The sequence below is a fragment of the Silurus aristotelis genome (genome assembly GCF_946808225.1).
Source record: "Silurus aristotelis genome assembly, chromosome: 4".
In the NCBI taxonomy this organism is placed as follows: domain Eukaryota; kingdom Metazoa; phylum Chordata; class Actinopteri; order Siluriformes; family Siluridae; genus Silurus; species Silurus aristotelis.
Window position 1 is genome coordinate 4,178,885 of NC_139577.1, and position 27,230 is coordinate 4,206,114.

Here is a 27,230-nt window from a genome sequence, read left to right on the forward strand (position 1 = left end):
ACTAGACTTTAGTGTGCGCTTGTGGACATTTGTGTTTATCAGCCAAAAGGGTGTTTGTAAAGGCAGGTACTGAGGTAGGTGAGGTGAGAAAGCCTGGGGTGCAGTCAGCGTTCACATTCATCCCCAAGCTTCTTGGTAGAGTTGGGATCAGACCTCTATGGCGGACCATACAAGATCTTCCTCTCCAAACCATGTAAAGCATATCTGCATGGAGCAGATACAATATTCCGTTCAGGATCCTCCAATATTCCGTTCAGGATCCTAATGATTTATCTAATTTATTAATTTAGCACCACAATTGTCTGGTTCTCGGATGCTTTTCTTTCACTCTATGGCCCAGTTTGTCCCAGACCATCTCAATTTGATTTCGATCAGGTGATTATGGAGGACAGATCATGTGATGCAGCACTTCATCAATCTCCTTCTTGGACAAAAGAGCACTTACATAATCTTTTTGTTTGGGGTCATTGTCCTGTTGATAAACAATTGATGGACTTGGTGCAGACCAGATGGAATGGCACGTCGCTGCAAAATGTGGTAGCCATGCTGGTTAAATGTGCGCTCAACAAAGCAACCACACAATCACACCTTCATTTATGCTTTACAGTGGGAAACGTCTCCTTTCTCGAAATCGAACAAAGACATGGCGGTTAGGAACAACAATCTCATCCGACCAAACGATTTTTCCACTGATCTAAAGTCCTTGCGTTTCTTCGCTGGTAAATCTCCTGCAGCAGATGTAGCTCTTGTGCTTCCTTGGAGCCTGTTTTATCAATGTTTGATGATTTGGGAGACATTTGAACATACATATAAAGTTCTTGTGATTTTTTTTGTTTGACCTTAAACTTATGATGGATGTTCTTTTCTCTTTACCTTTGTTGTTTTTTTTTATTTCTACAATACTTCTTGTAGCAACAATAGGGTTATTCTCGCTGTACCCACCCTTTCCTCTGCACAAGACAGCTGATGGTCTAATGCAGAAAGAAGGCAAGAATAATCATAACCAGTTGAAAATCATTCCAGGCATCTACCTCGTGCATCCAATGAGAGAATGTCAGGCGTATGCCAAGCTGCCATTAAAGCTAAATGTGGCTACGTGGGACAATCCAAAATAGAAAACATACTCTGGGTTGTTTAACACGCTTTTGTTTATCACAAAGCAATGCATATTATTTTATAGACACAATAATAATGAAGGTGCCTTAATAAAAACAATGAAGGTCTATTTATCCATCAATTTATACCTCATAGTTAACAGAAAAAAAAGCATTAATCCATCACCTACAATCTAACTTCAAATATGAAGAACTACACATTAAAATGCAAACGCTCAAAGAAAACAGAAAATAGTCACAATAGACTTTCAGTAAGTTTTCCATAAAGGAAAAAAGTTCTTTAATATCCCTACTATTGATAACACTTCAGATTGGCTCCACACAAACGAAAATTTCAGACGAAATTTGCCTGTTTTCTTTGGCATAGAAAATCTTTCAGTATAAAAATAACTTTCCGTAAACAATATGACAATGTTTAGCTGGCAGAAATTCAAAATGTGTGTAACCCAAGTAACCGGTGGAGTCTCCCCACCCACCAACCCACCCCAAACATAACTAAACAGAGAGACCTTTCACTGGACTGTAATCCAGCCAGGCTGTGCTTCAACATGAGGGCATTATTTATTCTTGCAGTGGAGGATGGCGTCGGGAAGCAGTCGGATTGTGGGGGTGAGGAAAAAAAATGACCGTCAAAGACAGACTTGTAACAAAAGTAATTTATTGATAATTTCACATACAAAGTTTTTTTATAGAAAATCTATTTACTGGATGACTGTACAAAACGGCTTTGAGAAAGAACTTGAAAAGCGTATTTATTAAGTGGTACGCATAAAAAAATGGCAGTTATATATATATATATATATAAAAAATAAATAAATAAAATGTATTTTCCCACTCCTGAAAAACAAGACTAAGGAGGAAAAAAAAAGTCTGTTATTGTTTCAGCAGTGCCTGCATTGTGCTGGAGTGGAAACACAGATGGCTTTAAAGGATCTTGTTCACAATATGGGATCCTGAATGTGTGGCAGAAAGGAAAAGGAGAAAAAAAATAAATAAATCTGTGTTTTCTCCCAATATTCATCCACTGTATAATAATGAACACAAATGACTATTAGTGTAAATCTACCTTTTGTGGCCATCAGCTGCATCCAGTCACACATCAGTCACCTGATCAGATCAGCATCTGTGTGATGGTGGAGAACAGAACAAGAAGTTACCATTGCGTACTCGACACGTCGGAACATCTACGACTGTAAACCAATCTATGCAACTCGTGCGGATTTAAATTACTTTTATTCGATCTATTTTTAGAGTGGAAAAAAGGCTAATTTGTTTTAATACAGAACCATTAGCTCATTTATTCGTAACTATTTTACTTTTAAATAAATTCTATTTTAAAACATGAGATTTTAGAGCAAGAGTTGCATGTATTAACTTTTTTTTTTTTTCTTTTTAAAAGATTTTGAACGTGTTCCTTAGATTTTTTTTTTTTTTAAAGCAAAAACATAGTGTTGGAAAAAAATAAATAAATAAAGATATTTAGGGCAGAGGTTACCTTTTTTGTAGCGTTTCCTAAGCCACCTTTTTTGTAGCGCCTCCTTCTCGATTTTTGTTCTTTATTTTTTCAGCCCAACGCAAGTCGAGTAAGCCTGCAAGTTTGAATTGCAATCTTCTTCACACTACACAACATTTATCCGAGTGGCAAGTTGGCCACCAGGTGAGGTGGAGCTTCTTTTTTGTTCTTTCATACCCAGTTTTTATATTTTGATATACAACCCCAATAAGCCAGAGTCTACATTTTCTTTCATTTTTTGGAGACTTGTTAGCGTCAGTGAAACTTTGCTCATACGTTACCTTCTTTAAAACAAGGTATCTATTTTAGAGGCCGCACGGCAGGACTCGCCTCACGATCCTTTTCGATAAAAGAAAAAGATGGAGTGAGTATGTTTAATCAAACATCAGCACTTCCCAAGAACTCAGGCGTAGCTTTCAAAGGAAGTCCTCTTTCAACATCCCATTTTTGCAGTATTGTGTATAAATCATTGAAAGAAAAAAATAAATAAATTAAGCACACATTTCACTTCAGGACACAAAATGGGGAGTGTTTTTGTATGTTAGGGTTTTTATGTGGTTTTGGAAACAAACAGGACAGTTTATAAATAGTCATTAATTTAACAGCAGCTACGGTCACTGGATTTGATTAGCAACGGTTTATACACAATATTTTGTTTTACATCCACTGAACAAACGAAGTACATGTATTATTATCTGCATGCAAGTTTTCGTAACAAAAACTAGTTAGTAAATGGCATTTATGTACTGACAGCTAGAAGAAAAGCAAAAATACCAGGTTTTGTTAGCTGGGGAACAAGACTGCGCTTTATTGACTGACATTCTACAGAAAAACATGTTTAGTTCCCTATTTAGGCAACGAACACAAGAATTATTTTGTGAAATGCAAAAAACTATAAAACAGCAAAATAAAACGTTTAACCAGAGGTAACTTGTATATACACATACGTTTAGACTGGCCACATTCGCTTTCCTTTACAAAAAAAGAGAAACGTCATAACCAACAAAAATTATTTTTTTTTTTTTTACTTTTTGAACACAATACTGCGCCTGAACCCGAACATATTTCTTCAGAGAAAGTTCTGGATTCTGTTAATCCTGTCCAATAGCTCACACTTCCACAGCCGTCAGTTTAATTTTGATGTTTTAGTGTTGGGTTTGTACCGCGGCTTTTAAACACTTTTTTTGTTTCGAAGCCTTTTTGTCGAGATCTTTTTTCTTTTAAGGATCACACGACTCAAACCGAGCCGTTTGTTTGCGCAAACCTTGACTATTTGCAAGCGTAATCCAGGCTTCTACGTTCTACCCACGATAATTACATACACCGAAATAATACAAAATAAGAAATCAGCAAGCAAACTGCACAAGCAATCATCGCAAAGAGGAAGCGCTGAAACGACACTCCTGAGCAAGCGTATTCCTTAGTGTATCTACAAAATGGTTTGGCCAGAAGATTATTAAAAAGAGGTGAACGTTTATATAAAAAAAAGGAGGAAAAAAAAAGAAAGGAAATGAGGACAAAATATCTAAAAATTACTTTGAGCTGTTAAAAGGAGTTACAATTGGTGGCGGTTGACTGGGCAACCCCGAGTGAGCGGCGGGTCTCAGAATCTCCCGTACGGATGTTCACGATAGCTTCCTTTATTTTGGCGGGCAGGGGGGGCTTTCCCTCCACCGCTACCCCACGCAGCACCTTCCCAATCATCTTCAGCTGCCAAGAAACAAGTGGGAGGAGAGAGAGAGAGAGAGAGAGAGAGAGAGAGAGAGAGAGAGAGAGAGAGAGAGCTTTTAGTATAAACTTGGGTTCTTTCACAAACACCTTTTTTAAATATTTTGGAATAATAAAAAAAAAGGTTTATACGTAACTGGATTTATAAAAAAAAGGACTGCTATAAAATGTTTATTGTGCTTTTTTTAGGCGCTTCTACAGAACATGTGTAAACCGTAAAAGCAGGACAGACAATTTGGGCGTTAACAGAAAGGGCTGAAAACTGACCCTCTCACACATTTGCTCATTACTGTTTTTTTACCCAACACACCCAGTGTTTATTAATGCTGATGTTAATAAGGAGCGACGGGAACAAAGCTGTTTAACATGCATCCGGTCAACTTACCGTATGATTCGTAGTTCTCCTGAGCCTCGCCGTGACCGTAATCATAATATTCTGTTTCTCTGTTTGATAAATAAATAAATGATTATTGTAGTGGCAAGAAAACCACAAGATTCTATTGAAAATTCCTGCTAAACTGCAGAAACTGTGGGCTTGACTCGTTTTTACAAAAAAAAAAAAGGCACCTACCCCTGTGGCGCGGCCTGGCTATAATAGTTTTCGTAACCTTCATATTGAGTATCAGCATAGTTCTCGTCGTACGCCTGATGAAGAAAAAAACCCCAAACAAACAAGGTTTCGTTTAACAAGTACGCGGATGATCATAACATCAATTTTCGGTAAATCTGATTGAATTGCTGTGGTTTAGTAGCTAACGAGGACTTCGGGTGCAGCGGGCACAAACAAATCAGTGACTCACGTATTCCTCGTACGACTCTGGTGCCGGGTGCTGCTGGTGAGAGAGGGCGGGTGCAGGTGCCATCCTCTGCGAGGCGGCAGGTGGCCGGGCTCTTCCCGCGGCTCCTCCGCGGTTAGCGGCTGCGGAGGGATGGCCGCCTCGGCCCACGGGCGCTCCTCTTGCTGCTCCGCCTCCTCTGGGGCCACCTCGGGGGGCAGCGCCACGAGGAGCACCACCGCGTGGGAGCATGCCACGACCTCTGATTGAAAAATAATTACATCGGTCATGTATCCATAATGACAGTCAATCACTGATATTATTAAAAAGCAAAGCATACTTGAAAATGTTTTATTAGAGGGGGTCATACCTGGCCCCAGGCATTGGAAGTGGTGGGCCACCGCGGCCCCGGCCTGGACCTCCACGCCCTCGATTGTGTGCGTCCTGCGCACCATTCAGATATCCGACATCCATGAAGGGATCTTGGTGCATCTCTTCCATGTTGTCCACCTATAATCATGAATAGAATCATTTAAGGTGACCATCGAGGCTGTTATGTTTTCTGATCTAGTAGATTAAAAAACTGGAAACATGATCTAGCACCGATACCGTAAAACCCTTCAATTAATCACACTTAAACACAAAACTAAAATGTCTTTTTCAGAACAAGCCTTGAATTCTACTGCTGCAAAAATGACTTACGGGCATGAGGAACTTCTTGACCTCGTCCATAGCGTGAGCCATGCGCAGATAGCATTCCGGGATCGGCGCAAACACTTCGATGTACACGTGCAGTTCCATAGACAGGTGAGCGTATTTGGGCTCCCCTCCCTTCCGTAGCTCTTCTTCCTACCAGAAAAAAAAAAAAGACAAGTCAAATGTATTTATTATAAATCGGCTAAACACCGCCTACTAGTGGCTAAAATAAAACAAGGCTAAAAACAGACGGCTGATGCCAACCATGTACTCGCATGTTCGTGTCTGGTGCTAGAGAACGCACACAGAATTATAGAATTTCAGTAGGATCACACAAACCACACACGTGTACCTTTCACAACATTAAATAAAAGCTAAGGAAAGCTCTAAATAAAAGTCTACCACATTTTTTAACAAGGGTTGGCACGTGTTTGTGCGAAGTCATTTTGGTGAGACTGGTCATTGTGGTGACCATATAAATAAATGATTCTCAAAAATAGAATCAGAAACCATAGCTAGTCGGTCAGGGTTTGTTACAGTGGGTACAATCTTTTTTTTTTTTTTTTGTTACTTTCATGTGGGGAAACTTGTCAGCTATTAGTATTACTTCACAGTTATGCTTGATTAGACAGATCATTATCTCCAATATCAAATTACTGCCTATGCTTATAAAGAACTCACTGACTAAAGCCAGTGTATAGAGTTCACCTAGCAGGAACATCGAACAGCTAACTTTAGTTAGGAGTAAAGATGCAGGAAATGTTTTCTACCTTGTTCTTGTCCCTCATGGAACCCTTGCCAAGGACTGAAATCTTCGCTCCGGTTTCCTCTTGCAGCCTTTTGATTGTGCTGCCCTGGGGTCCGAGAATCTTCCCCACAAAGTTGAACTGGTTAAGATGAAACATGAAGCGACTTAGAATTACAGAAGTTTAAACAAAAGTTCTGCTCAATTTAAATAGTTCAGTACAGCAATATATATATATACATTTATTTCAACCAGTGATTTTCACAAATGTGCTGTAATTTTGTTACTGGAAGCAAATTGCCATTGTTACAAGTGTCTGTGACGTAGTGACCGACGTAGTGAGTCTGTGGGTAGCAGGTAGTGATTTAATTCATTACAATAGTATTAGTTACAGTCCTAGACTACAGTGTCATTTACTGAAATTGTTAGTTGGTTTTATGTCAAGGTATTTGTTTTTAAAAAAATAAAAAATGCATTGCCTTGACAAGATAAAAAAGAAAGAAAGATACAACTGCTTAGTTTCTCTTAAATAGAAGGAATACATTTCCACCCACTCACCCGAGGATACTGTTTGACAGGAATAAGCACTCGTTCCTTCACTCGCACGTTTTTGGCGGTAAACAAGTCCAGGTACGCCTCGCCATCTTTTTTCGGTTCGCCTTTCTGGATCCGTTCGATCTCTGTAAAAACACCACGGTGTGAAAATGTGCATTTTGTTTGTGCTACCGTAGTTTATCTTTGTGGGTGAAATCTCTAATTTTAATCAATCATAGTACACAAAAAAGGAGCGTGGTTTGGTGTGGCTGTGTGCTTAGTTTCAATACTTTTGCAATACTTGTCTAAATGTCTAACAAACTACATTTGTCATTGAATATTTCAGCTTTTATTGATCCATTTCTCATTCATTTAATCTGCAAGAGTAACTTGACTCCTCCACAAATACGGGGATTGGAGCCCATCGTGACCAGACAAGCGCCGAACGCAAGATTTGTGCAGAACCTGGTGACATGTTGCCGCTGCAAGCCATTTAAAAATCACCCTTCGATCCAATCATGAATTGTAGTGCATCTTCTTTAAAGGGGGCAATAGGGGAGGTCGGACTCCCAAGATGGGATCAGGGTAAGACGTTTGAACTCCTTTAGCCGACCCTAAGCCTAGCACATATCTATAAATGCCTGCTCGTGGGATCTAAATATTCCAGAATGCTGACCAAGGCCTGGGATCTAGAGACGCGAGAGAACGTGGGCAGGGCCTGGGATCTAGAGACGCGAGACCGTGGGCAGGGACTGGGATCTAGAGACGCGAGAACGTGGGCAGGGACTGGGATCTAGAGACGCGAGAACGTGGGCAGGGACTGGGATCTAGAGACGCGAGAACGTGGACAGGGACTGAGATCTAGAGACGCGAGAACGTGGGCTCTGGAAGAAACAGCCTGTTGCACCTTTTAGGGATGCGCGCGTGCATGAGACGGTATAACATGCGCCACACGGGGGTTGGATTTAAGAAAAACGTTAAATAAATAATAATAATAATAAAATAGCAAATAAAGCAAAAAATACCCCCCCCCCCCCAAAAAAAAACCCCCCACACATTTCAGGGGCCTTGGTTTTCCTGCACTCTTTGTTCAGACAGGAAGCTCAGACCCATGCTAGGCTAAGCTTTGTTGACTAGCTGGCCTAGCGTTAGCACAGCGATCCCACGTTGTTAGCATTACCTAGCAACAGTGCAGCAGCTACGTGAAGGTTACACGAGATTTTATATACATTTAAAATACTTTAATATAAAATTGTGCACATCCAAATACATAAATAAGTCTAAATAAACAGACCTGCAGCGAGCAGTTTCATGGCGTGAGTGAACGACGCATCCAGACTGTCCTTCTCCGCCAGCAGCTCCGGGAGATATTTACTCTCACTCTCCATGCTGGGGCTACTGCCGGTGCTGTTCGGTTTCTTAACCTTGGTGGTGGTGGTGGTGGTGGTGTTGTTACGGGCTGCGTCCATGAATCCGAATTATTAGCAAATTATTCGATTTAATTCCCGAGCACTGAATACGAGAAGACGCAAAGATGATACGCAGCTCTTCTAACAAAGCTAGAGGCTCCTACCAGGGTTTTTTTTTTCTTTTTTTCTTTCTTTTTTTCTTCCATCAACCGGTATTCAAAGAAGCCCCGCCCACCAAGTGCCGATAAACTATTATGATTGGGTAAATCTTAGTAACACCCAATCATATCTTAGAACCTGGGAAAGAGTCGTGTCTTCTGAAAGGTCAATAGGAACCGGAAGTTACGCTTTAAAGGGGAACATTGTCTCTCCAAAATGGCGGATGTCACGCGTTGATTTAATTGCACGTTTTTTTTTTACTTCGAATTGAAAGTTGAATAAAGGATTACAAAGTCAAATGTGGATCTTTTCCCAATTATGATGAATAAAATAATAATCGTTGTGTACTTGGATGGAGGTCATTGCACAACACATCTATCCATCCATAATAATTCTGGGCCCTCAGCCTTCTCATGGCTTTATATGTTCATATGTATTGACAAAAATATCCAAATTAGTAGCCCCATCTGCACTAGGTGATAGGAATGTGCAATCATAAGGCAGACAGAGGCAACTGGTTGACAACTGTGTGTTTTGGTAGCTAAACAGACTTGACATGATTTTCATTAGGATATGGCAAGCGTGTCATGAAATCCCATGACGCACTGAAGGGGATTAGTGTCCCAGAGGTGTCCAGCAAATTAAAAGATACGTGTACCATTAGGGGCAACCTTTTTTTTGCCACATGACATGAGTACAGTACATGTCTATATATGTCCAGATCATTCACATACTCTGCTGAAATTGTTTTGAAGTCTCACATTCAGATATGCACCTTCCAGACAGCTCATTCCACTCAAATGTAGTCTGCATCCAAGGCTTTCTAACCCCATTGTCAAGGCCTGGTCTTACTAAGCCTATGGTAGCTAAATGGATTCAAATCACACTCCAAAATCTCACAGCAGGACTTCCCTTCCTTTTTTCTAACAACCAAGATGCATAAAATCTGGAATGAGATGTTCAACAAGCAAAAAATTGTGTCTGATGGTCAGGTATCCACAATTGTTGGGCTATACAATGTATTATTTCCAGCATTGTGGTAGCTTTGTATACTGTGGAAGTTTTGTGTATTTAATGTTTTTTTTTTCCAAACTGGTAATGAAAAGTAGTTCAAAGTAATTCTGACATTCAGTCATGAACACATAAAATAACAAAATTGTGTTTGAACTGTTTAAAAGAGTAAAACGTGTGTAAAGAAATATGAGTCACCCCCCGCCAGAAACCCAGCTGGGTCAATAATCATCCTCGAGACAATCACCTGCAAATTGTCCCATCGATCACAAAAGAAGTGCATGTCGTTTTGCGAGAGTCGTCCGAGTCATCCTTTGTGATTGTGGTTCTCAAATACAGCGATACAAAAGATGTTCCAGGTTGATTGTGCTCTGTATTGTTATCCACACCAATGCAAATAATGGTAGGCCAAAAAAAGTTTGCACAAATTGCTGATTAAACCTACAAATGTCTTGGTTTAATTTACTAACAAGTTCTAAACATTAACATTAATAATTCGATTCCATTTCATCAGGGCAAATGTTTTTTTCACACTTGCAAGCAAAAAAAGTTTTAAAGTTTCTGATTTACTCAATAGAAATTGTGACATTTATGGCCCAGGTCTAGTCTGTAGCTAATTTCGAAAAGTGTAATGACTAAAATATACAAAATTCAATATGGCACTTGAAGTTTTATTTGACCCAAATCACACATTCTTACTTCCCCCCCCCCCCCCCCCAATAATATCTGACAGAAAATATTTTTTTACAAATTCCAGTGAGTAGTAAAATAATGAACCTGATTTTTAATCACAAATTCACAATTATTATTAGAGAGCATTAAACTGACATTCACATGAAGAGAGAATCAGCTAGCACTGCTGAAATAACATACGACAAACAGATTTCTTATAATCAGTAGTGATGTGAGTTTATCTTTACTAAAGCAGGTAGTGTATGCAATAAAAATGATTTGATCATGAGGCAGTTAAAGAAATAACACACACTACCAGCGTTGTTTTGGTTGAAGGCTTAGACAGTGCAGCCTACTGAACCTTGATGTATTGCTAAAGTAAGAAACTTTAGCTAAAGTGTATATATACAGCTCTATAAATCAGAAGGCCATCAAACACTGCTGTCGATGCAACTGTGTGACTAAATTACCAACACTGTTATTTAGAGCTGACAGATGAGATTATAACCCGAGCGGAAAAATATGAATTAATTTATTGATGTCAGGTTGTAGTCCTAGCAGTCAGCTCTAGTATATGTACCATGTTGTTTTAATAACCAGCAAAAAGATAAAGCTTTGGAATGCTTTCAGGAAATGTTCAGACAAATTGTCAGAGAAAAGCCATAATAAGGCTTTATCGCAACACTTCCTTTGCTGATCGTCTTTCATATCGTTCTTCTGGGATATGTGCAAAAGGTTCACAAAAACATACCCTGAGCTTGCACACAATATATATATGAATAAAAAAAAAAATAAGACCATAGAGCAAAGTGGTGAACTGAAGCTCTGTTTGAAATGTGTTAAGGTGATTAAGACACACACATCACATTAAAAGCAACAGATTTGGCTCTGAATACGTTAACCCACGAAAAGTGTTCAAACTACCCCATCACTACGCACGCTATATTGCTGGGAACGATAATAATCGAGCTGGGTTTGAACCAGGAATTGTCCAGAATAAATAAGATTACAGTCGGGTTCACCGGGTCGACAACTGAAGGCACGTGAATATTCTCTTTGATCCAAACAACAATGCGAGAGGGATTGCGAGATGATTTGACAGGATAAATAAAATTAAAGACAAACTGATGACCCATAAGACGAGTAATCGAAGCTGAAAAGGCTGAAATGTGACAGGCCGGCAGCGGGGGTCCCACGTGGCACAAACAGCGTTGGATCAGAGTTCGGTCCAGCGGGAAGGGAGTGGCGCTTTAGTGCAGGAAGCGAATGCTCATCTTCTGCTCAACGTCAACTTTCTCCAGCACCTGAAATGAGGTAAATGAGCATTATCTAGTGCATCAATGAATAATAAAAAAGTCACCATCGATCTATACAATTGTTACAAAATTATTTTGTTCAACATGCTCAAAAGACAGCTGGGTTTTATTCAGGAACAAACTCGTGAGGTGAAGTTTTACCATGTGACACCAGACGTGAAAAAAAAAAAGACTCAATAATTCTAAATAAAGTCTTGAATACCAGAGTTATACAGTTATAACTACAGCTAAATATTGATTAAATATAATTATATATTCATAACTATTACTAAATATTGATTACACACAGTTATAGAGTCGTAACTCCAGCTATTGATTACATACAGTTATATAGTCATAACTACAGCTAAAATATTGATCGCGTCAGAGTTAGCAGACAGATCTACTTATAAACAATAGTTTATTCACATATAAATTAAATTTAAATAAATTCTTTCAACTTCCAAAATGTCATTCGGCCCTACTCTTTACCGTATGAGCAACATCTGTTTTACCTTGATAAACTCGTTGAAGGAGATGCACAGGTCTCCGTTGGTATCAGCTTCTTGGATGGTCCGGTCTGCGATGCTGCCTAACTGCTCGTCAGAAATATTAACACCCACCATCATGCGCAGCACCTGAACACACACACACACACACACACACACACACACACACACACACACACACACACACACACACACACACACACACACACACACAGGAGCATGAATGAGTTACAGTCTGTTACTTCATGGATTAATGTATTTCCTTAGTCGCATTAACTGAGAGGATCCATCTTGTTCACCGTTTAAAAAGACACTGCCAATGAATCCTCATCTCGGATTGTTCAGTACGTATTACTATCTAGCAGCAGCTTTGACAGGCTTAAACATGAAGAAGAGGAGCATTTATTTGTCACATATACAGCACCAGTAATGTTAGGAACCTGGCATCAGAGCACAGGGTCAGCTATGATACAACACACCTGGAGCACACATATAGGGTTAAGGTCCTTGCTCAAGAGCCCAAGAGTGGCAGCTTGAACTCCCGACCTTCCAATCAGTAACCCACTCAGCTACCACTTCTTTGGAAAGCCTTTTTAACCTCAGCTGTAAATTAGAATCACTGTGGATAGCTTCTGTAATGTAAGCCATTAGAACTAACACTAAATGTACCTATAAACTGATTAGTACATTCAGTGTTTACTTAAAAAAAAAGCTTTAATCAATTTTAAACTGCTGTAATGTGGAGCGAAACACTCATACATGAGTATACAATCATACAATAACAATGGTAACAGAAACTCTGCTCCACGTCAACTGACTCATCCCACAAAATGTTCTTTAACCCTAAAACATCAGTGGAAAATAAGTCTCTTTTAATGCCCTCTATTAATCAGGCAGTTCCAGCTGACAGTGAGGTGTGTCTCAGGGGATTATTAAAGAAACAAAGCTCACCGTGTTTCCTTAAACAAAAAAGACGTCAAGCATTATGGAAATGTTCCCACCTGGAGTAGCTCATCTCGAGAGATTTTATCATCTCGGTCCAGGTCGTAGAGACGGAAGGCAACTGGATGACAAAAAAAGAAAAAAGAGTGGAAAATGAAAGAACTGAAAGTATTGGCTGTATGTTACAGTGAGAGAAACCTCTATAATAATAAGGTCATTCTGACAAAAAAAAATTGAATGAATAAATATTGTTGCTTTGTAAAATGAATCCATTGTCTTGTCTGCTCCAAAACAAAAATGATCATTAATAAAATGCAAAAATAAATATATATTTATGTGACAGTGCATATTATCAATACATTCTGCTTGAAGAAATATTTGAGGAGAATCAAACTCAAATCACATTTGGTTTTGTAAGATTCTTTTACACTCATATGTGGGAAGGTTCCTCTCATACACATGCAATAGAACACAACGCTGTGCCATGCACACTCACAGAGCAGTTTGTTATTCCTGCTGTTGAGCGGCTCAATGTTGGGATCCTTGTTCTTCTCGTTGTCCTCGACTGGCCGAAAGTGCGCCAAGGTCCTCATGAATCCTCGGAAGTTCACCTGATCATCTCTAAACAGAAGGGACATGGAGGCAGATCACACAAACATTCTCTTGACGGGGGAAAGGGCAGGAAGGTTCTATGACGAATATGTGTGTAATGTTTATTTAAGGAATTAGACGCCCAGTTGTCTGAAAGCAAACCACTCAACCCAGAAGAATACAGTAAAAACACGGGCCTGCATTACAATACACCGAGAATTACGCAGTTTATGTGACAATCTTTCTAGGAACGTAATGACACGCTCTCTTAAACCTGACCATGGCAAAAGGTTACTCTCTCCCTGATATATAAACAATGATATCTGCACTGGAAGCCTGACGTTTAGTAACCAAGCCGACAGTCTGTAAACCGTTTCGTGCTGCATGGCATTTTGCAAGACGCATTTCATCCAGCGTTTGCGTGCAAAAACGGCAGGCAACTCGCATTAAAATTGCAACATGCGTTCGTGGTGTAACCGGATACAAAGTCGTGCAGAATCGCATTCACGCCGCTATTGGACGTGTGGCATAGTTTAGCACCGGACTCACCCTTCTGAGAAGAAAGCATTAATTATCCGATCACCAAGAGGGTTAATGGCCAGCTCTGGAATTCTCTGGAAGTCTTCACGGCTGAACAGGAAAAAAAAAAGTGTAAATATTCTGTACATGACAAAATGTGCCCTTTAAATTTCATTTTCAGTTAGTCAAACACTTGCGATACCTCTATTTATTATGGTTTATTAACCTCAAGGGTGAAAAACAAACCAGAACGGAAATGTATGTATATAGTGTAATATATAATGTATATAGCACATATAAATGAATAAAAAATACGTGTCCTTCTATAAATAAAGCCCTTAAATGCATCTTTTTTATGAAGTGGCAAACTGTTTCGGCTGATGAGGAACCAAATATTGCTGATTATTTCATTATTTCAAAATCTGTTACATAATAATAAAGTGGTATAAAAAAAAAAAAAAAAATTGGCGCAAATATATCAAAGATCTGAGGTGTTTTCTACTGACATCCTCTTACACATTCACACAGGTCACGTTCAGGTTATGTCGCCGTAAGAATGACTGCGCTCAAAGTATATTTTCACACTAAACCGAAGCTCAACTTGTAGCAACTAAACACAAACCGAGTCACCTTGAACTCCTGTAAGCGACTTTAACGGAGACAATGTATCGTGTACATCCTGACCCAAGGACACGAAACTTTGGCTCATGTGTACTCCTAAAACAATCTCAAACACACTGACTGGTCTGTCGTAATATTTTCAGTGTAAATATATAAGTAGTCTGACACACGGAGCCTTTATACTGTGATTAAAACATGTTTCATGAGTAAACAGACCCAGATTTTGTACTATTACGTCCCATAGTTCATTTCAGAGGAGGCCTACAGGATACACAGCATCAGATATCTTTGTACACTTTTCTGGCAACAAGAGTCCGGATCTTGATCTCAATCTGATTCGCGTTCCTGCATGAAAATTTGCCATAAAATGACCTGCTCGTATTAAAACTTCAGCGGATTCAAATAGGAAATAGTGTATTGAACAATAGACGAAATAAATGCAGACGAACTAAATTGAAATAATGAACGGAAGTTTTCACGAGAGTTTGTTGAACGATTCTCTTTCGGCAAAAGATCAGAAACATCACCACGAATGAATGTTTGCGCAGCCTGTGTTTCGTTCGGTTCGGTTCGCTCCTGCTCTCGGCACTAGAACAGGATTTCCAGGTATTTTGCTCAGGATTTCTGTTAATGGAGAACAAACGTGGCTTATGAGCCATCAAAAATCCTCGCTGGGAAGCAGATGTGGCTACTTGTGTCTCGCTCTTTTTTCCACCTTAATAAACAGCTGTAACTCTGAACCAGCTTCAGGATTCATTTACATTTACGAGTTTTTTCATTGCGCAAATGCTTCGACGCAAAATAACAAAATCCAAACATAAAGCCACCATAAAAAAAAAAATCATTCCATTTTCCTGTATCTAGTACAAAAGCGACAGATTATAGTTATGGATGTGTACATATATATTCCCGTCCATCAGCCTAAAAGAGTCTCGTCAGATATCCGAGTCTTCTCAAAATGGCAGGAAAACACTCAAATACTGCCTAAAGGGTTACATCTTAATGTAAATCGTAACATCTTAAAGCTCTCAGTATTGAAGCGTACGCATCGTTTAACTCCGCTTCGCTTTTTAATCCTTGCACATAAAATACAAATATCATTTCACTTTAAAAGCCAAAAGGAACCACTGTTGGGTAATAAGGGGAAGGAGAAGCACATTAATAAATGTGTAGCATTTACTGATTTAGCACAAAAACGCAATTTCTCCAAGTTCATCTGATGGTAGGGTGATGGGGGATTGTTTCCCTTTTCAAACAGCTGCTCTGTTGTTCCAGATTTGGAAAAAACAGAAAAGTTTACATAGACATACTGAGACAGAGACGACTGAGAAGTAAATCCATCTTTTCTGACCCTGATGCAGATGTAAATGATGAACATATAGAACCGAAAAGCTCGTTGTTCTCATTAAACGCAGATTTCTCCTTTTTGTATTGAAGGTATAATTAGATGCGATTCTTGGGGGTTTTAAAAGTACGCACTAATGCTGTATTGTGAGTTCTGTCATCTGTTCGTGTGTGTGTGTGTGTGTGTGTGTGTGTGTGTACCTGAGAGCTCCGTTCTCGCCCTTGTCCAGGCTGTGAAATCGGCTGTAGAGGCGAGTGATCTGACTGTGCGAGACTGAAACAGACACCGAAATCATCATCGGGGCGTTAAATCATAACCCGCTTCAGTCACACGCATAAACCATGGTGACGCGACAATTTTCATTTGAATCAATAAATATTGATTAATATGAATGATAAATTATGAAGGAAAAAATCAGAATGGGGCCAATAACGTTTGCACAAACCCAAAGATTAAATATGGCACTGAGTGACAGTGAGTCAGAGACTCTTATAGATGGGTCACGCTGTGAATCACGGTGCGTTAGATTACACGGCGGGATTAGTCTGGTCTATCCTGTTCTTTTATCAGAGTATCATTGTTAAGATCTTGCACGTTTTAATGTGGGACAAACACCACGGTGTTAAGAAGTGTACGGGGATCAATAACCTTTAAGGACAAAGTGGATCGGTTACTGGGATCAGCGGCATAAAGTGATGCGATTGCTGCTGAAATTAAAGTCATGCATACGGGTCTCATGCATCTTCATAAACACGAACACGAGAGGCTGCAGTCATGTGCATGTGCTTGTGTGTGTGTAACGCCGGAACTAAACCACAGTGGTTTGAAGATCACATTGTTTAAAAAAGCTGCCTTGAGATAAATAAGGGAAGAAATAACCAGGATAAAAGTTCAAGTAGTCAAGAACAAAGCATGTGTAAATCCTAGATACACAGAGACCTGATTAGGTCTACTCCTGGCATTAAAGCAGCTACCGGATGTGTGAACACGTGACAGCCATCGAAAACGCTGGTCATGTTAACAGAGTTTATCGAGTGAGACTGTGAAGAAGAGGGACACATACGCATCAGTCACACAGGATAAGATTTACAGATTAGGAGTGGAGATCGTAAACATAAAAAAAAAAATCATCAACAAAAAAAAATAAATAATTAGTGGTAGTGGACATATCAAACCCTTAACAACTTTACCTTTACCATTTTTTGGAAATGTTTGCAAACAAGGAAGTCTGGGTTTTTTTTCCTATTATTGGGACCCATTTAATTAAATTTGAATGCAGAAATGAAAAAAACGCTCGACTGCTGGATTTAGAAAGAAAGTCACATTTTAAAGATTATTAGTCCTTTTAACTAATAGATACTCCAGTAAACATTACATTAGTAAAAGTAATGCAGTCCGAATAAACTGTCTATTGGTTCTCCAGGAACAACAAGTCAATGCTCGAGGTCTAGAAGTCCAGAAGTAGTCTAGAAGAATATTAAAGTCTTACACAACAACAACAACAAATCAGAACTGGTCTGAAAAGGGTTTTTTACAAAGTATGTAAGTGTCGCTTCTATGAGAAGATCGTCAATGTTTGATACTTTTGCATTTTAATCCCAAACAGAATCCCTTCATTCTCATGGGACATGATGCAATATGGAGCAATGAACAGATAATACATTACCTAGTGTTTTTTTTTTTTTTTAGGGAAACATTTCAAACACGTTCAACCACAGCACTTAAAGATTTACCAGCCGGACAATCTATTGATTCTCGGGTAAAAATCCTAGAGATACTCCATTGCATTAGTAAAAGTAATAGGGCTTTAGCTGTCGGCTTTCCAAGAACAAGGAGTGAATGCTGGAGGTCTATGATTTGTTTTATATTTAGTTACCAACGTACAATATATATATACACATTTTCGAGGTCTTCCCCAGCAGTTATTTTAATTCCAGGATGAAATAATGCTCAACTGCTGGGTTTGGAAAATCGAAACATATTTTTGGTCGACGATATAATGCATTACCTAGTGTTATTGTTTTACAGGAACATGTCAGACACATTTAACCACAATCCTTAAATATTTACAGAAACGACAAGCTATTGATTCTTAGGATGCTCCTGTGAACGTTTCATTAGTAAAAGTAATGCAGTCTGAAATGGGCTTTAACTGTCTATCGGTTTTCCAAGATCAAGAAGTCAATAATGGAGGTCTATGAATTGTTTTATAAGAGTATTAAGGTCTTATACAGCAGTTATTTACCTTTTAATTGTTTCAACAACAAATCAGAAGCTGTAAGATATAAATATAATGCCATTTATACAGTAAAGAAACCCCTAGAAAGCTCTATAACATTGTGTGTATTTGAAACGACTGTTAATACATATTCAGCTGCCTTTAATAATAATGTGATATTTTATTATTTAAGAGGAATAGTTTTATTGTATACTCTGTAAATCTGTGTTGAAAGCCAGTATTAGGTGGCCTGTTCATGCTCATGGATCTGGAAGTGTGTCGAGAAGTCATGAAGGTCTACTTACACCCCGTTTCCTTTTTAATTTCCTCGATATCCTCCTCTCTGAGAAGTGAAGATGCTCTGGAGCCCATGTCTCCTCTCCCCTGTGTTGTCACTTGTGAAATATCTTCTGCTAACACAATCTTCCAGGTTAGCCGGCTAAGCTAAAGGTTTGCTAACTAGCTCGCTGACTTTATAACAACAACAAAAAAACGTATTGTGTTATATTTGCTCTGTATTTCCAACTGAAGATTTCTCTAACAATTCTATAAACACTTTCGAGTTGGTCCTTTTTTATAACAAAACGGTTGTAACAGACACTGAGAGCAAGCGCTAGCACTGCTAACTGACCACTACCCTCACTGATTAGATAGTATGTACTGTTGTACCCAGGCATGTCGGTTTCCCCGCGACAACACCCGCCCCTTAACGCTGATTGGCTAATGGTATTCTCATATAGCATCCCATTGGATAGTTTACACGTCAGTCATATTGACGTCGTCCTCCTACGCCAAACGTACAGACCTGATCACAAATGTCTCTGTAGGACAAAATAGTGCACTTTTTTTGTGGATTATATACACCTATCTGACGCCTAGGGCTCAATTTGGGCAGCTGAAGGGGTGAGTGATTTTTTTTAGCATAATCAGGATCAAAATCAATAAGGTTGTAGGTTGTATTATTTGCCTTTTAGCTAGGTGTTGAGGAAGACAGTGGTTTTAATAATAAAAATAAATAAATAAATAAATAGGCTCTTAAAAATGCCTTACATAAAGTATTTTAAAGTGCATTAGTCTTTATTAGTTTTTTACTTGTGCAAATTGATTGAAAAAAGGCTCCATGTGATAAAAATTAGTTGCATTTTCACCATGTTTAGTGATGGATGAAGTCTACTCTGTAAAATATTACATCAGTAAAAGTAAAAGTGCTCCCTTAAAACTTTCACGTGACTAAAAGTACAAAAGTTGTTACATTCAAATGTACTTAAGTATCCAAAGTACTTAAATTTATTATTGCTATAATGTTCCTATTATAATTTTCGTCACAAGACTCTTTGCTTAATCAACTGAATTTAAAAATTCATTCATTCATTCATTCATTCATTTTCTCCCGCTTATCCGTAATTCGGGTCGCGGGGGCAGCAGTCTAAGCAGGCCCCCGCCTTCGACTGCTGCCCAATCCTCACAGCACCGTCCCTTACGGTCCCTCCTGCAGGTGGTGAGCCCACGGGAAGAATTTAAAAATAAAATAAAAATAAATAAGGCCATAGGTGCTGTGGCAAGCAGTTTCTTTCATCATTAATTCCTCTCAAAATGTTCTGCTTGCTGTTGAACTGACGCTGAACTGTATGTTGGCGATTAGATACCACCAAGCGCCAATCAAAACATGTTCAAAACAGAGCGCGTGCTCGACCCTGATTGGTGGCTTGTTGTGTGTTTGAACAGTTAAATTTCTATCCTCATAAATAAAAAGGAACGACTGATTTCACAAAATTTAGTTGAATAAAAAGTGTATGTTGACTTTGAAATGATAAAACATACTTAAGTACAGTAATGAACTACATTTTATTCGTTACTTGTCCACCACTGATCATGTTTTCATATTATATTATATTATTTCATATTATATGTATTAAAAACGTGTGTTTTAATTAGCTAAGAAAACTCTTCTGGGAGAGCGGACTTCCTGTCTGGAGTATTTGATGAATGGGCTTCCTTTTCATACACACTAGGGCTTAGGTAATTACAAAAGAAAGAAAGAAAGAAAGAAAGAAAGAAAGAAAGAAAGAAAGAAAGAAAGAAAGAAAGAAAGAAAGAAAGAAAGAAAGAAAGAAAGAAAGAAAGAAAGAAAGAAAGAAAGAAAGAAAGAAAGAAAGAAAGAAAGAAAGAAAGAAAGAAAGAAATACATACATTGTTGATTAATTAATTAAAGTCCTAATCTTAAAATAAAAAGTAACAGAATGCAACTTCGACATCTAAGCCCATGGTTCTCAAAATACTACTTAAGAATAACAAGTTTAAAAAATGTGGACATCTCCAACAATAATTCTCAGTATTGGGCAGTGCATTTCACACCTAGGTTTTTAGTGGTGTCCAACCTAAATCAGTTTACCTCTTTTAATATCATCATTACGACACCACTGCTGTAAAAACCATCAATATTATAGAGAAACGCAGCACAACAGAGCGCTGCGTCACAGACAGGAATCTCATACAGTAAGAATGAATGGCTTTTACTAAAGCAAGAACCCCAATAAACACAATTCAGCAAGTCTCCTTTCACTGTAGCCACAGCTGCACCACTTGCATACATTATCTCCAGCAGAAGCATCGACATTAACCTCATGAAATTACCCTGGGGTTTCTGTGCATTTTATTAAAATGTACTTTTTTTTTTTAAGTCCATCTTGTAAATATCCTTGTAAGTTTATATGCAACCAAATCTGCCAAAACCTCAGAAAACAGCTATTAAATCTACACGAATATATTTAAGTTTGTGTAGTTTGCTACAGATGCGGTTTGCGAGCTCTGACTAGTGCGCGCTCTGACCATCCAATCAAAAGACTTGAAAATACTGACATTATTGTACACCTGCTAGATGGCCTCAGAGTAACCAACTCGTAATCTGAACGGTTAAAGCGACAGCTTAAAGCAAAATGTAGTTCTTACATCTGCCTACCAATGACATCAGTGTCAATAACATTATACCAATATTTTCTATTGAGAATATAGAGATATAGAGAACAGATAGAGAATCGAAAATACAATTCACAAACAGACGAAATTTATAGACAAGAGGACAATGTAGAATATGGGAAAAACAAAAACTAGAACTGTATAATTTGTAAATGGTTAGGTTAAAAACAAAAACAAACCAATCATGGTGTGTTGTTGTCACGCAATGCAAATGTAAGCAGTTCAATCCTGAGTTCAGGTTACTCTCTGTTCAGAGTTTCTGTACATGCTCTTTCCATGTTGGGTTCCTTCCAGGCTCTCCAGTTTCTTCCACCATACAAACACTTGCCACTAAGTGCACTGGATGTGTTAAATTGCCCTTGGGTGTGAATGATGCCCTACAACAGACTGCTGTCCTATTCAAAGTGTATTCCTACCTCGTGTACAGTGTTTCTGAGGTTGGCATCAGTAAAAGGGTTACTGTAAATGAAATGTGTGAGTGAGTGAATTCATTTGTCCTTGTTAAAATATTTTTTATATAAAAGCATGTTTTAGTAACAATTTCAACAATTCTGAAAGCCTCGACGATTAAGAGTTCATAGCTGTATGATATCAAGAAATAAAGAGCTTGAAGTGTGTTTCCTTTAGTGCGTCATGGACGCACTCTCACGACCTTCTTCCATTCTCAGATTGCAACCACACCCCAAAGTAGGGCATAGGGCTGTGATTGCGTTTCAGTGTGGTGCAAATGTGCACAGATAAATGTAGAAATTGTGTACTGCTCACCCCAAGTCTGTCTTTAATTCTTAAATAATAATAATAATAATAATAATAATAATAATTATAATAATTATAATAATAATAATAATAATAATAATAATAATGCAACAGTCATGGAAAAGCAAAGCAATGAAAAGTTTTATTGTTTCAGAAGAAAAGCAATGAAATTCACTATTCCCAGTGGTGTGGTTGCCTTTTTTTTTTTTATCTGTCACAAAAACTTTTTCATAATTTTACATATTTATTGTCTAATAATTGTTCATGGGCAGGGATAACTGCAATGACAGATTAATTATTTTAGTATGTCGTTCTTTTTCTCCTTTCAAAAGAGCAAATTAGCTATATAAGGAGTGTAGAAGAATTGTGGAAAAAATTTTTTTTTTTTGCATTCATTTTTGCATTCCAAAATAAAGAGCTCAAGGCGTTGGCAAGAATAACCATCTCTCTAAATAGCTTTAATTAATTTGCTCAAATGCACATATGCGCTTTTGGTGCCACAATATTTTCACACTGTTTTCTGCGGTTTTGGAGGCTGCCAGTACGGATGTTGTTATGTCTGTGATTAACTTTGGCTGCGGGTTCGAGTTATGCAGCCTGCACACTAAGGTTTCCTTCACAGTGCTGGGTAAATATTGATGCTGGTTAAATATGCAGCATGCCACAGTGGAGCTTACTTAGGAGGAACATCTGGAGCAAATCCAGAACCATCACCCTGATCAAACCCCAAGCTCACAGCCATTACTCCGAGGACCACACTTATACTGAAACACGGGATTTTCACGGGTGATATATTACACCGAATATAGCAAGTGAGAATGAATAAGCTGGGGTGAGAGAGCTTGAAATTTAAGCACTGAAGTAAAGTATCTAATGTATCTCTGTTTCCCTCTCACAGACAAATCAAAATAAACTGTCATCAGTTTTGGTTATATGAGAAATCTCTACCATGTGTCTATAAATATCGCATGTTTCCATTTTTATTCCTGTAGTAATGTTGTATCTGTTGTAACAGAATTTTTTAAGCCTAAACTGAAGCAAAACATGACAACCAGATGAGGATGGATACAGTTCTGTGGCTTTTTAATCATCTCTCTGGGAACTTGTCCCCAGGCTGAGATTGCTGACATGATCAGTAGAGTTCATCTGCAGTGAAGACAATCGCATACGGAAGAACATTCAAATACGGCTTTCCTATTAAGCAAGTCTGATCTACTGAAGACATTATCACGTCTTTACGTGTCACCTCAATTTCTCCAGGTCTCTTGTTAAATCCAGGTTACAACCCCCTGTATATCTTTTCTTCACAGAGGATTTGGAAACCAAAATAGCTGAATTTCTTCTCACAAAAAACTCCATATTAACAATTAGTTAACAACAAGTGTCTATACAATACAAATAAATATGATCTCATCCTGATGAGAACAAAATCCCAAATCCCTGTATTGTCCTGTTATTCTGTGTAACAATGCACGCCTTCACTTGAAGCATTTTAGTTCATTTTATAAACAGCTCCAACGATTTCCAACAAGAAAAGTCCTTTTGTTCAATTCCCAGTAGGCCATCAAGTCTGTGTGATGTCTAAATCAGAGACCTGACATTAGCAAAGATGGCACCATGGGGGTGGTCGCCACTGGTGTGTGTTTAGGAATGCTAAGTCAGCCGTAACCTTTCGAAGCGATCTAAGTGTAACTCTCTTCGACTCTTTTCCATGAATCGTGGCCAGAATCCTTGTTTCGGGTCAGAGTAAATAAATACATACAGTGCTAGAAATTCAACTTGGAAAATAAATAAACCTGTGTTTCCAGGTTGTTTATGACACATTCTTATTAACTTTGTAGTACTATGTCAATATTGTTATACTGGTTGTGAAAATAATTTTCATGTTGGTTTAATGTCCAACTTGGTTTCGTCCCAGGTTCTCTGGTTTCAAGGTGGATTAAACACCAAATGATTCCTAAATACTTTAGAAATACATAACTGCAACCCTACACACGTGTGTACTGCTTTACCCTTATTCCTGCTGCCCTTTCTCTGACTCAACGAGATGTAAGAGGCTAGAATAGAAAAGTATGCATAGAATAGAAAACCTTGAATTATTAAGGCAGCTAGAAAATGTGGGATAACAAAATTAATTGATTGAAAGTTTGATCATGTTTGGTTTGAACGAAAAAAAGTAGCTATACAATGGCCTTTTCCAGGTACATTTGGTAATCCAGGTCCTGACCTCTCATTAAGCGCTGAAAATATCACCAAAATATAAATACATTACGACTTTCACCCAGTGCACCCAAAAAAAAAGGTATGAAATTAAGAGGATATTCATGGGAAAAATGTAAGCCAGTGATTGTGAAAGAGTTTAGGCCTTCAGAGAAGGTCTTGCTGGCCACGATGGCCATCCAAAGAACCCATGAGGATCTTTTCAAAGGTTCTGTTTCATAAAACTGTCATTAGAAAATTTTAAGTACAATATGATGGCAGATTATACTGAATTCTGATTCGAGGATTTCTATGGCAGTAGATTGTCATGTGTTTGATCTTGTGCATCATTTTAGTTCTCCATGTCACTAGAGGGAGCCACATTTCAAGATTGTGATCTAAAGAACTTCAGGATTTCAGTACTTGATGATCGTTGCATAAATACTTAAATGCTTAAATACTAATTAATATTTTTTATAAAATATTTTAATAAAAGTGTAATAAAAAAGCACCCCATACATTAACTACTATACCTGATTTAACCGATAGCTTCCATGAATAGAATTTAAGTGTGTGTGTGTGTGTGTGTGTGTGTGTGTGTGTGTGTGTGTGTGTGTGTGTGTGTGTGTGTGTGTGTGTGTGCATGTGCTTTAAGTGAAATAACAGGCCGAGCCCAACAGTCAGACCCAAAGAGGCCTTTGAAGTGGCGTCCATCCCTCCATCTTTCTTTCATTCTCCGCCAACCACTGCTGAGGTTGAGCTCATTAAAAATCACACACACACACCCACTTCATTTACCACAACCGCACAAATCTACACACAGTTGCATGATGGCATCACCTCTGTCATCAAGTGAACTCTGTAGTGATTGACTGAATGTGAACAGACACACACACACACACACACACACACACACACACACACACACACACACACACACACACACACACTTAATGTAGAGGACTTTTTTAAATGTGAAATGTTAACAGTTTATCGAAACAAATTTCTACACATTTTTTAACATACATGAAAAGAAAATTTATTTCAGAGAGCTTCATTAGTCTATAAGATCCCAGTGAAATCACCGCTGCCTGTTTACAGTTGTGTAAATTCCATTCATCCTTTCATTACTTTTACTCTGGTGGATCTGGAGCCTATCCTGGGAACACTGTGTGAATGGACGGGGTGGATGGGGTGTCAGTTTATTGCCCATTACACCCAGTGGAAAGTTAGTTATGTTGGTTAATTATATATAGTTAATTCACGTTAAGACATCTGGTAAGGAGAAGGAAATCAGAGAACCCAGAGAAAACCAACACGTGGAAATGAATCAGCAGATTTTGTACTTTCTTTTTCTTGCATTTTCAAACCAGACTTTACTTAGGTTTTAATCTATTTGGTGACATGATCAATATTTTTTCTTCGTATTGCGCACCCTTTTCAGTCCATCAACCTATTTTTTGTCATTGCATCGCTTTTTCAACCTCCACTGTTGTATCATTTCCTGGCGTTCAAGCACCACAGATGTAGGCTAACAAAGCTAACAACAAACCAGGCAGAAGGCAACAAGAAGTATGGAGTTAATGTGGATGAGACAGAGGAAGTCAGTGATGTAAACATGACTGAAAACAGAGACATTCCTGATCACCTGATCATCATCATCTTTTCTTTGCTTGTGTTCTATATGGTGGTTATTCGGCCTGGATACATTTATTAGATAACAAAAATTGAAATTCTTTAGTATCAATATATTAATATGATGTGAAGTCCAGTTACCAGCGTGACACTAAAACAGGTAGAAGTAATGACTACGTTTTCCTTAAGTACATGTCAGAGTCCAAACTTCTTCACTTTAACTTTTGCCAGAGTCTTTAAAACATCAGTATCTGTACTTCTACTTGAGTGAACAATGTGTGTACTTTTGCCATCTCTGATCTAGAACACTTAAAAGTCCATGTAGATAGAAAAACCAAACTCAGGATCGCACCAGAAGCGCTGGATCTGTGAGACAGCAATGCAATTATATGCTTGGTTTTATAAGTAATGTTTTTACAATTGCTGTATTTATAATGGATAATTTTTTCTTTATTTTAAAACACTTAAAAAAAGATCAAGGCCAGAGTGAATAAGACATACAACATAAATTGAGTCCACTTTTCTGCTTTCAGTTTCCATGCTGAACAGCCTGCTTTACTCACTGCCTTTGACTAATGGAGGCCACGACACTGGAAATTAACTCACATCACACCGGGTCAGTAAAGTAAAGCTCTGCTGCCATCGATCTCTGGCTCTACATCTTACAGGCGCTCCAGATAACTCTCTTTAATAGCTTTCGGCCCATCACTGATTCAACATTCTGGCATTAAGCAGCATGGTAAAAGCTTATATGCTTATATATTCAGACTGCTTTAACCATTAATAACACACGCAGGCTTTAATAATACAGAATAGCTGATCGTTTTCCATCTCTATTCCTCTCCCTGTCTCCTTCTTTCCCTCATGGCCTTGATCAGTGATGCAGTCATGTGTTGTGTTAAAGCAACTATTTCTGTGTCAGATTTTTTTGTCAAATTAGGACATTTGGTTAGTTTATAAAGATGAAAAGTCTTTTGGAGAATGTTCAAACGTCGGTGTTAAAAAAAAAAACTTTATGTAGTAGAAATGTTCACTTTGTCTCTAAAACTATGCTTCGTAAAAAAAGTTATTTTCTCCATCAGTAGTTCTAACTTCAAACTGATAATCAGCTGATTATAAAGGGATTATACTAAAGGGAAGAACTCAGCCTTGACCTTTAAAATAATGGAGCCATTTTAAAACATGGATATATTCATAAACATGTTACTAAAATCTTTTCATTGGAGGGCCAGTAAAATGTTCCTCATATCACCAAAAGTTCAAATG

At 38.3% G+C, this 27,230-nt stretch overlaps 2 protein-coding genes across 4 annotated transcripts; both read right to left on the reverse strand.

The window, feature by feature from the left end:
* Nucleotides 1–1,756: 1,756 nt before the first annotated feature.
* Nucleotides 1,757–8,848, reverse strand: khdrbs1a (KH domain containing, RNA binding, signal transduction associated 1a). Of its 3 annotated transcripts, none has more exons than XM_083540512.1 (11): nucleotides 8,402–8,821; nucleotides 7,132–7,253; nucleotides 6,599–6,715; nucleotides 5,835–5,981; nucleotides 5,503–5,642; nucleotides 5,157–5,394; nucleotides 4,928–5,001; nucleotides 4,742–4,800; nucleotides 4,188–4,338; nucleotides 2,182–2,238; nucleotides 1,757–2,068 (listed from the first exon to the last, which is right to left on the reverse strand). In XM_083540512.1, the coding sequence occupies exons 1-9, from the start codon at nucleotides 8,574–8,576 to the stop codon at nucleotides 4,232–4,234; spliced, it is 1,179 nt and encodes a 392-aa protein (XP_083396638.1). In that variant the 5' UTR covers nucleotides 8,577–8,821; the 3' UTR covers nucleotides 1,757–2,068; nucleotides 2,182–2,238; nucleotides 4,188–4,231. The 3 variants fall into 3 exon arrangements, with proteins under 3 accessions (XP_083396638.1, XP_083396637.1, XP_083396636.1); XM_083540511.1 differs by having other exon boundaries at nucleotides 4,165–4,338; XM_083540510.1 differs by having other exon boundaries at nucleotides 2,182–4,338; nucleotides 8,402–8,848.
* A 1,488-nt stretch (nucleotides 8,849–10,336) lies between these two features.
* chp1 (calcineurin-like EF-hand protein 1) lies at nucleotides 10,337–19,268 on the reverse strand. The gene is made up of 7 exons (XM_083540548.1): nucleotides 18,704–19,268; nucleotides 16,381–16,453; nucleotides 14,245–14,325; nucleotides 13,601–13,725; nucleotides 13,164–13,225; nucleotides 12,169–12,291; nucleotides 10,337–11,662 (listed from the first exon to the last, which is right to left on the reverse strand). The coding sequence occupies exons 1-7, from the start codon at nucleotides 18,768–18,770 to the stop codon at nucleotides 11,609–11,611; spliced, it is 585 nt and encodes a 194-aa protein (XP_083396674.1). The 5' UTR covers nucleotides 18,771–19,268; the 3' UTR covers nucleotides 10,337–11,608.
* Between the last annotated feature and the right edge of the window lie 7,962 nt (nucleotides 19,269–27,230).

What these genes read in the sequence shown, in the direction of transcription:
- chp1 (XM_083540548.1), bottom strand. Translation starts at nt 18,770, where the DNA reads ATGGGCTCCAGAGCATCTTCACTTCTCAGAGAGGAGGATATCGAGGAA. An exon ending in AATGCTTTCTTCTCAGAAGG is followed by an intron (nt 13,726 to 14,244) that starts GTGAGTCCGGTG and finishes CCTTCTGTTTAG; the next exon opens with AGATGATCAGGTGAACTTCC. An exon ending in CTCGAGATGAGCTACTCCAG is followed by an intron (nt 12,292 to 13,163) that starts GTGGGAACATTT and finishes GTGTGTGTTCAG; the next exon opens with GTGCTGCGCATGATGGTGGG.
- khdrbs1a (XM_083540510.1), bottom strand. Translation starts at nt 8,576, where the DNA reads ATGGACGCAGCCCGTAACAACACCACCACCACCACCACCACCAAGGTT. An exon ending in CCATGAGGGACAAGAACAAG is followed by an intron (nt 5,982 to 6,598) that starts GTAGAAAACATT and finishes TTTTTCTGGTAG; the next exon opens with GAAGAAGAGCTACGGAAGGG. An exon ending in GGAGAACTACGAATCATACG is followed by an intron (nt 4,339 to 4,741) that starts GTAAGTTGACCG and finishes GTTTCTTGGCAG; the next exon opens with CTGAAGATGATTGGGAAGGT.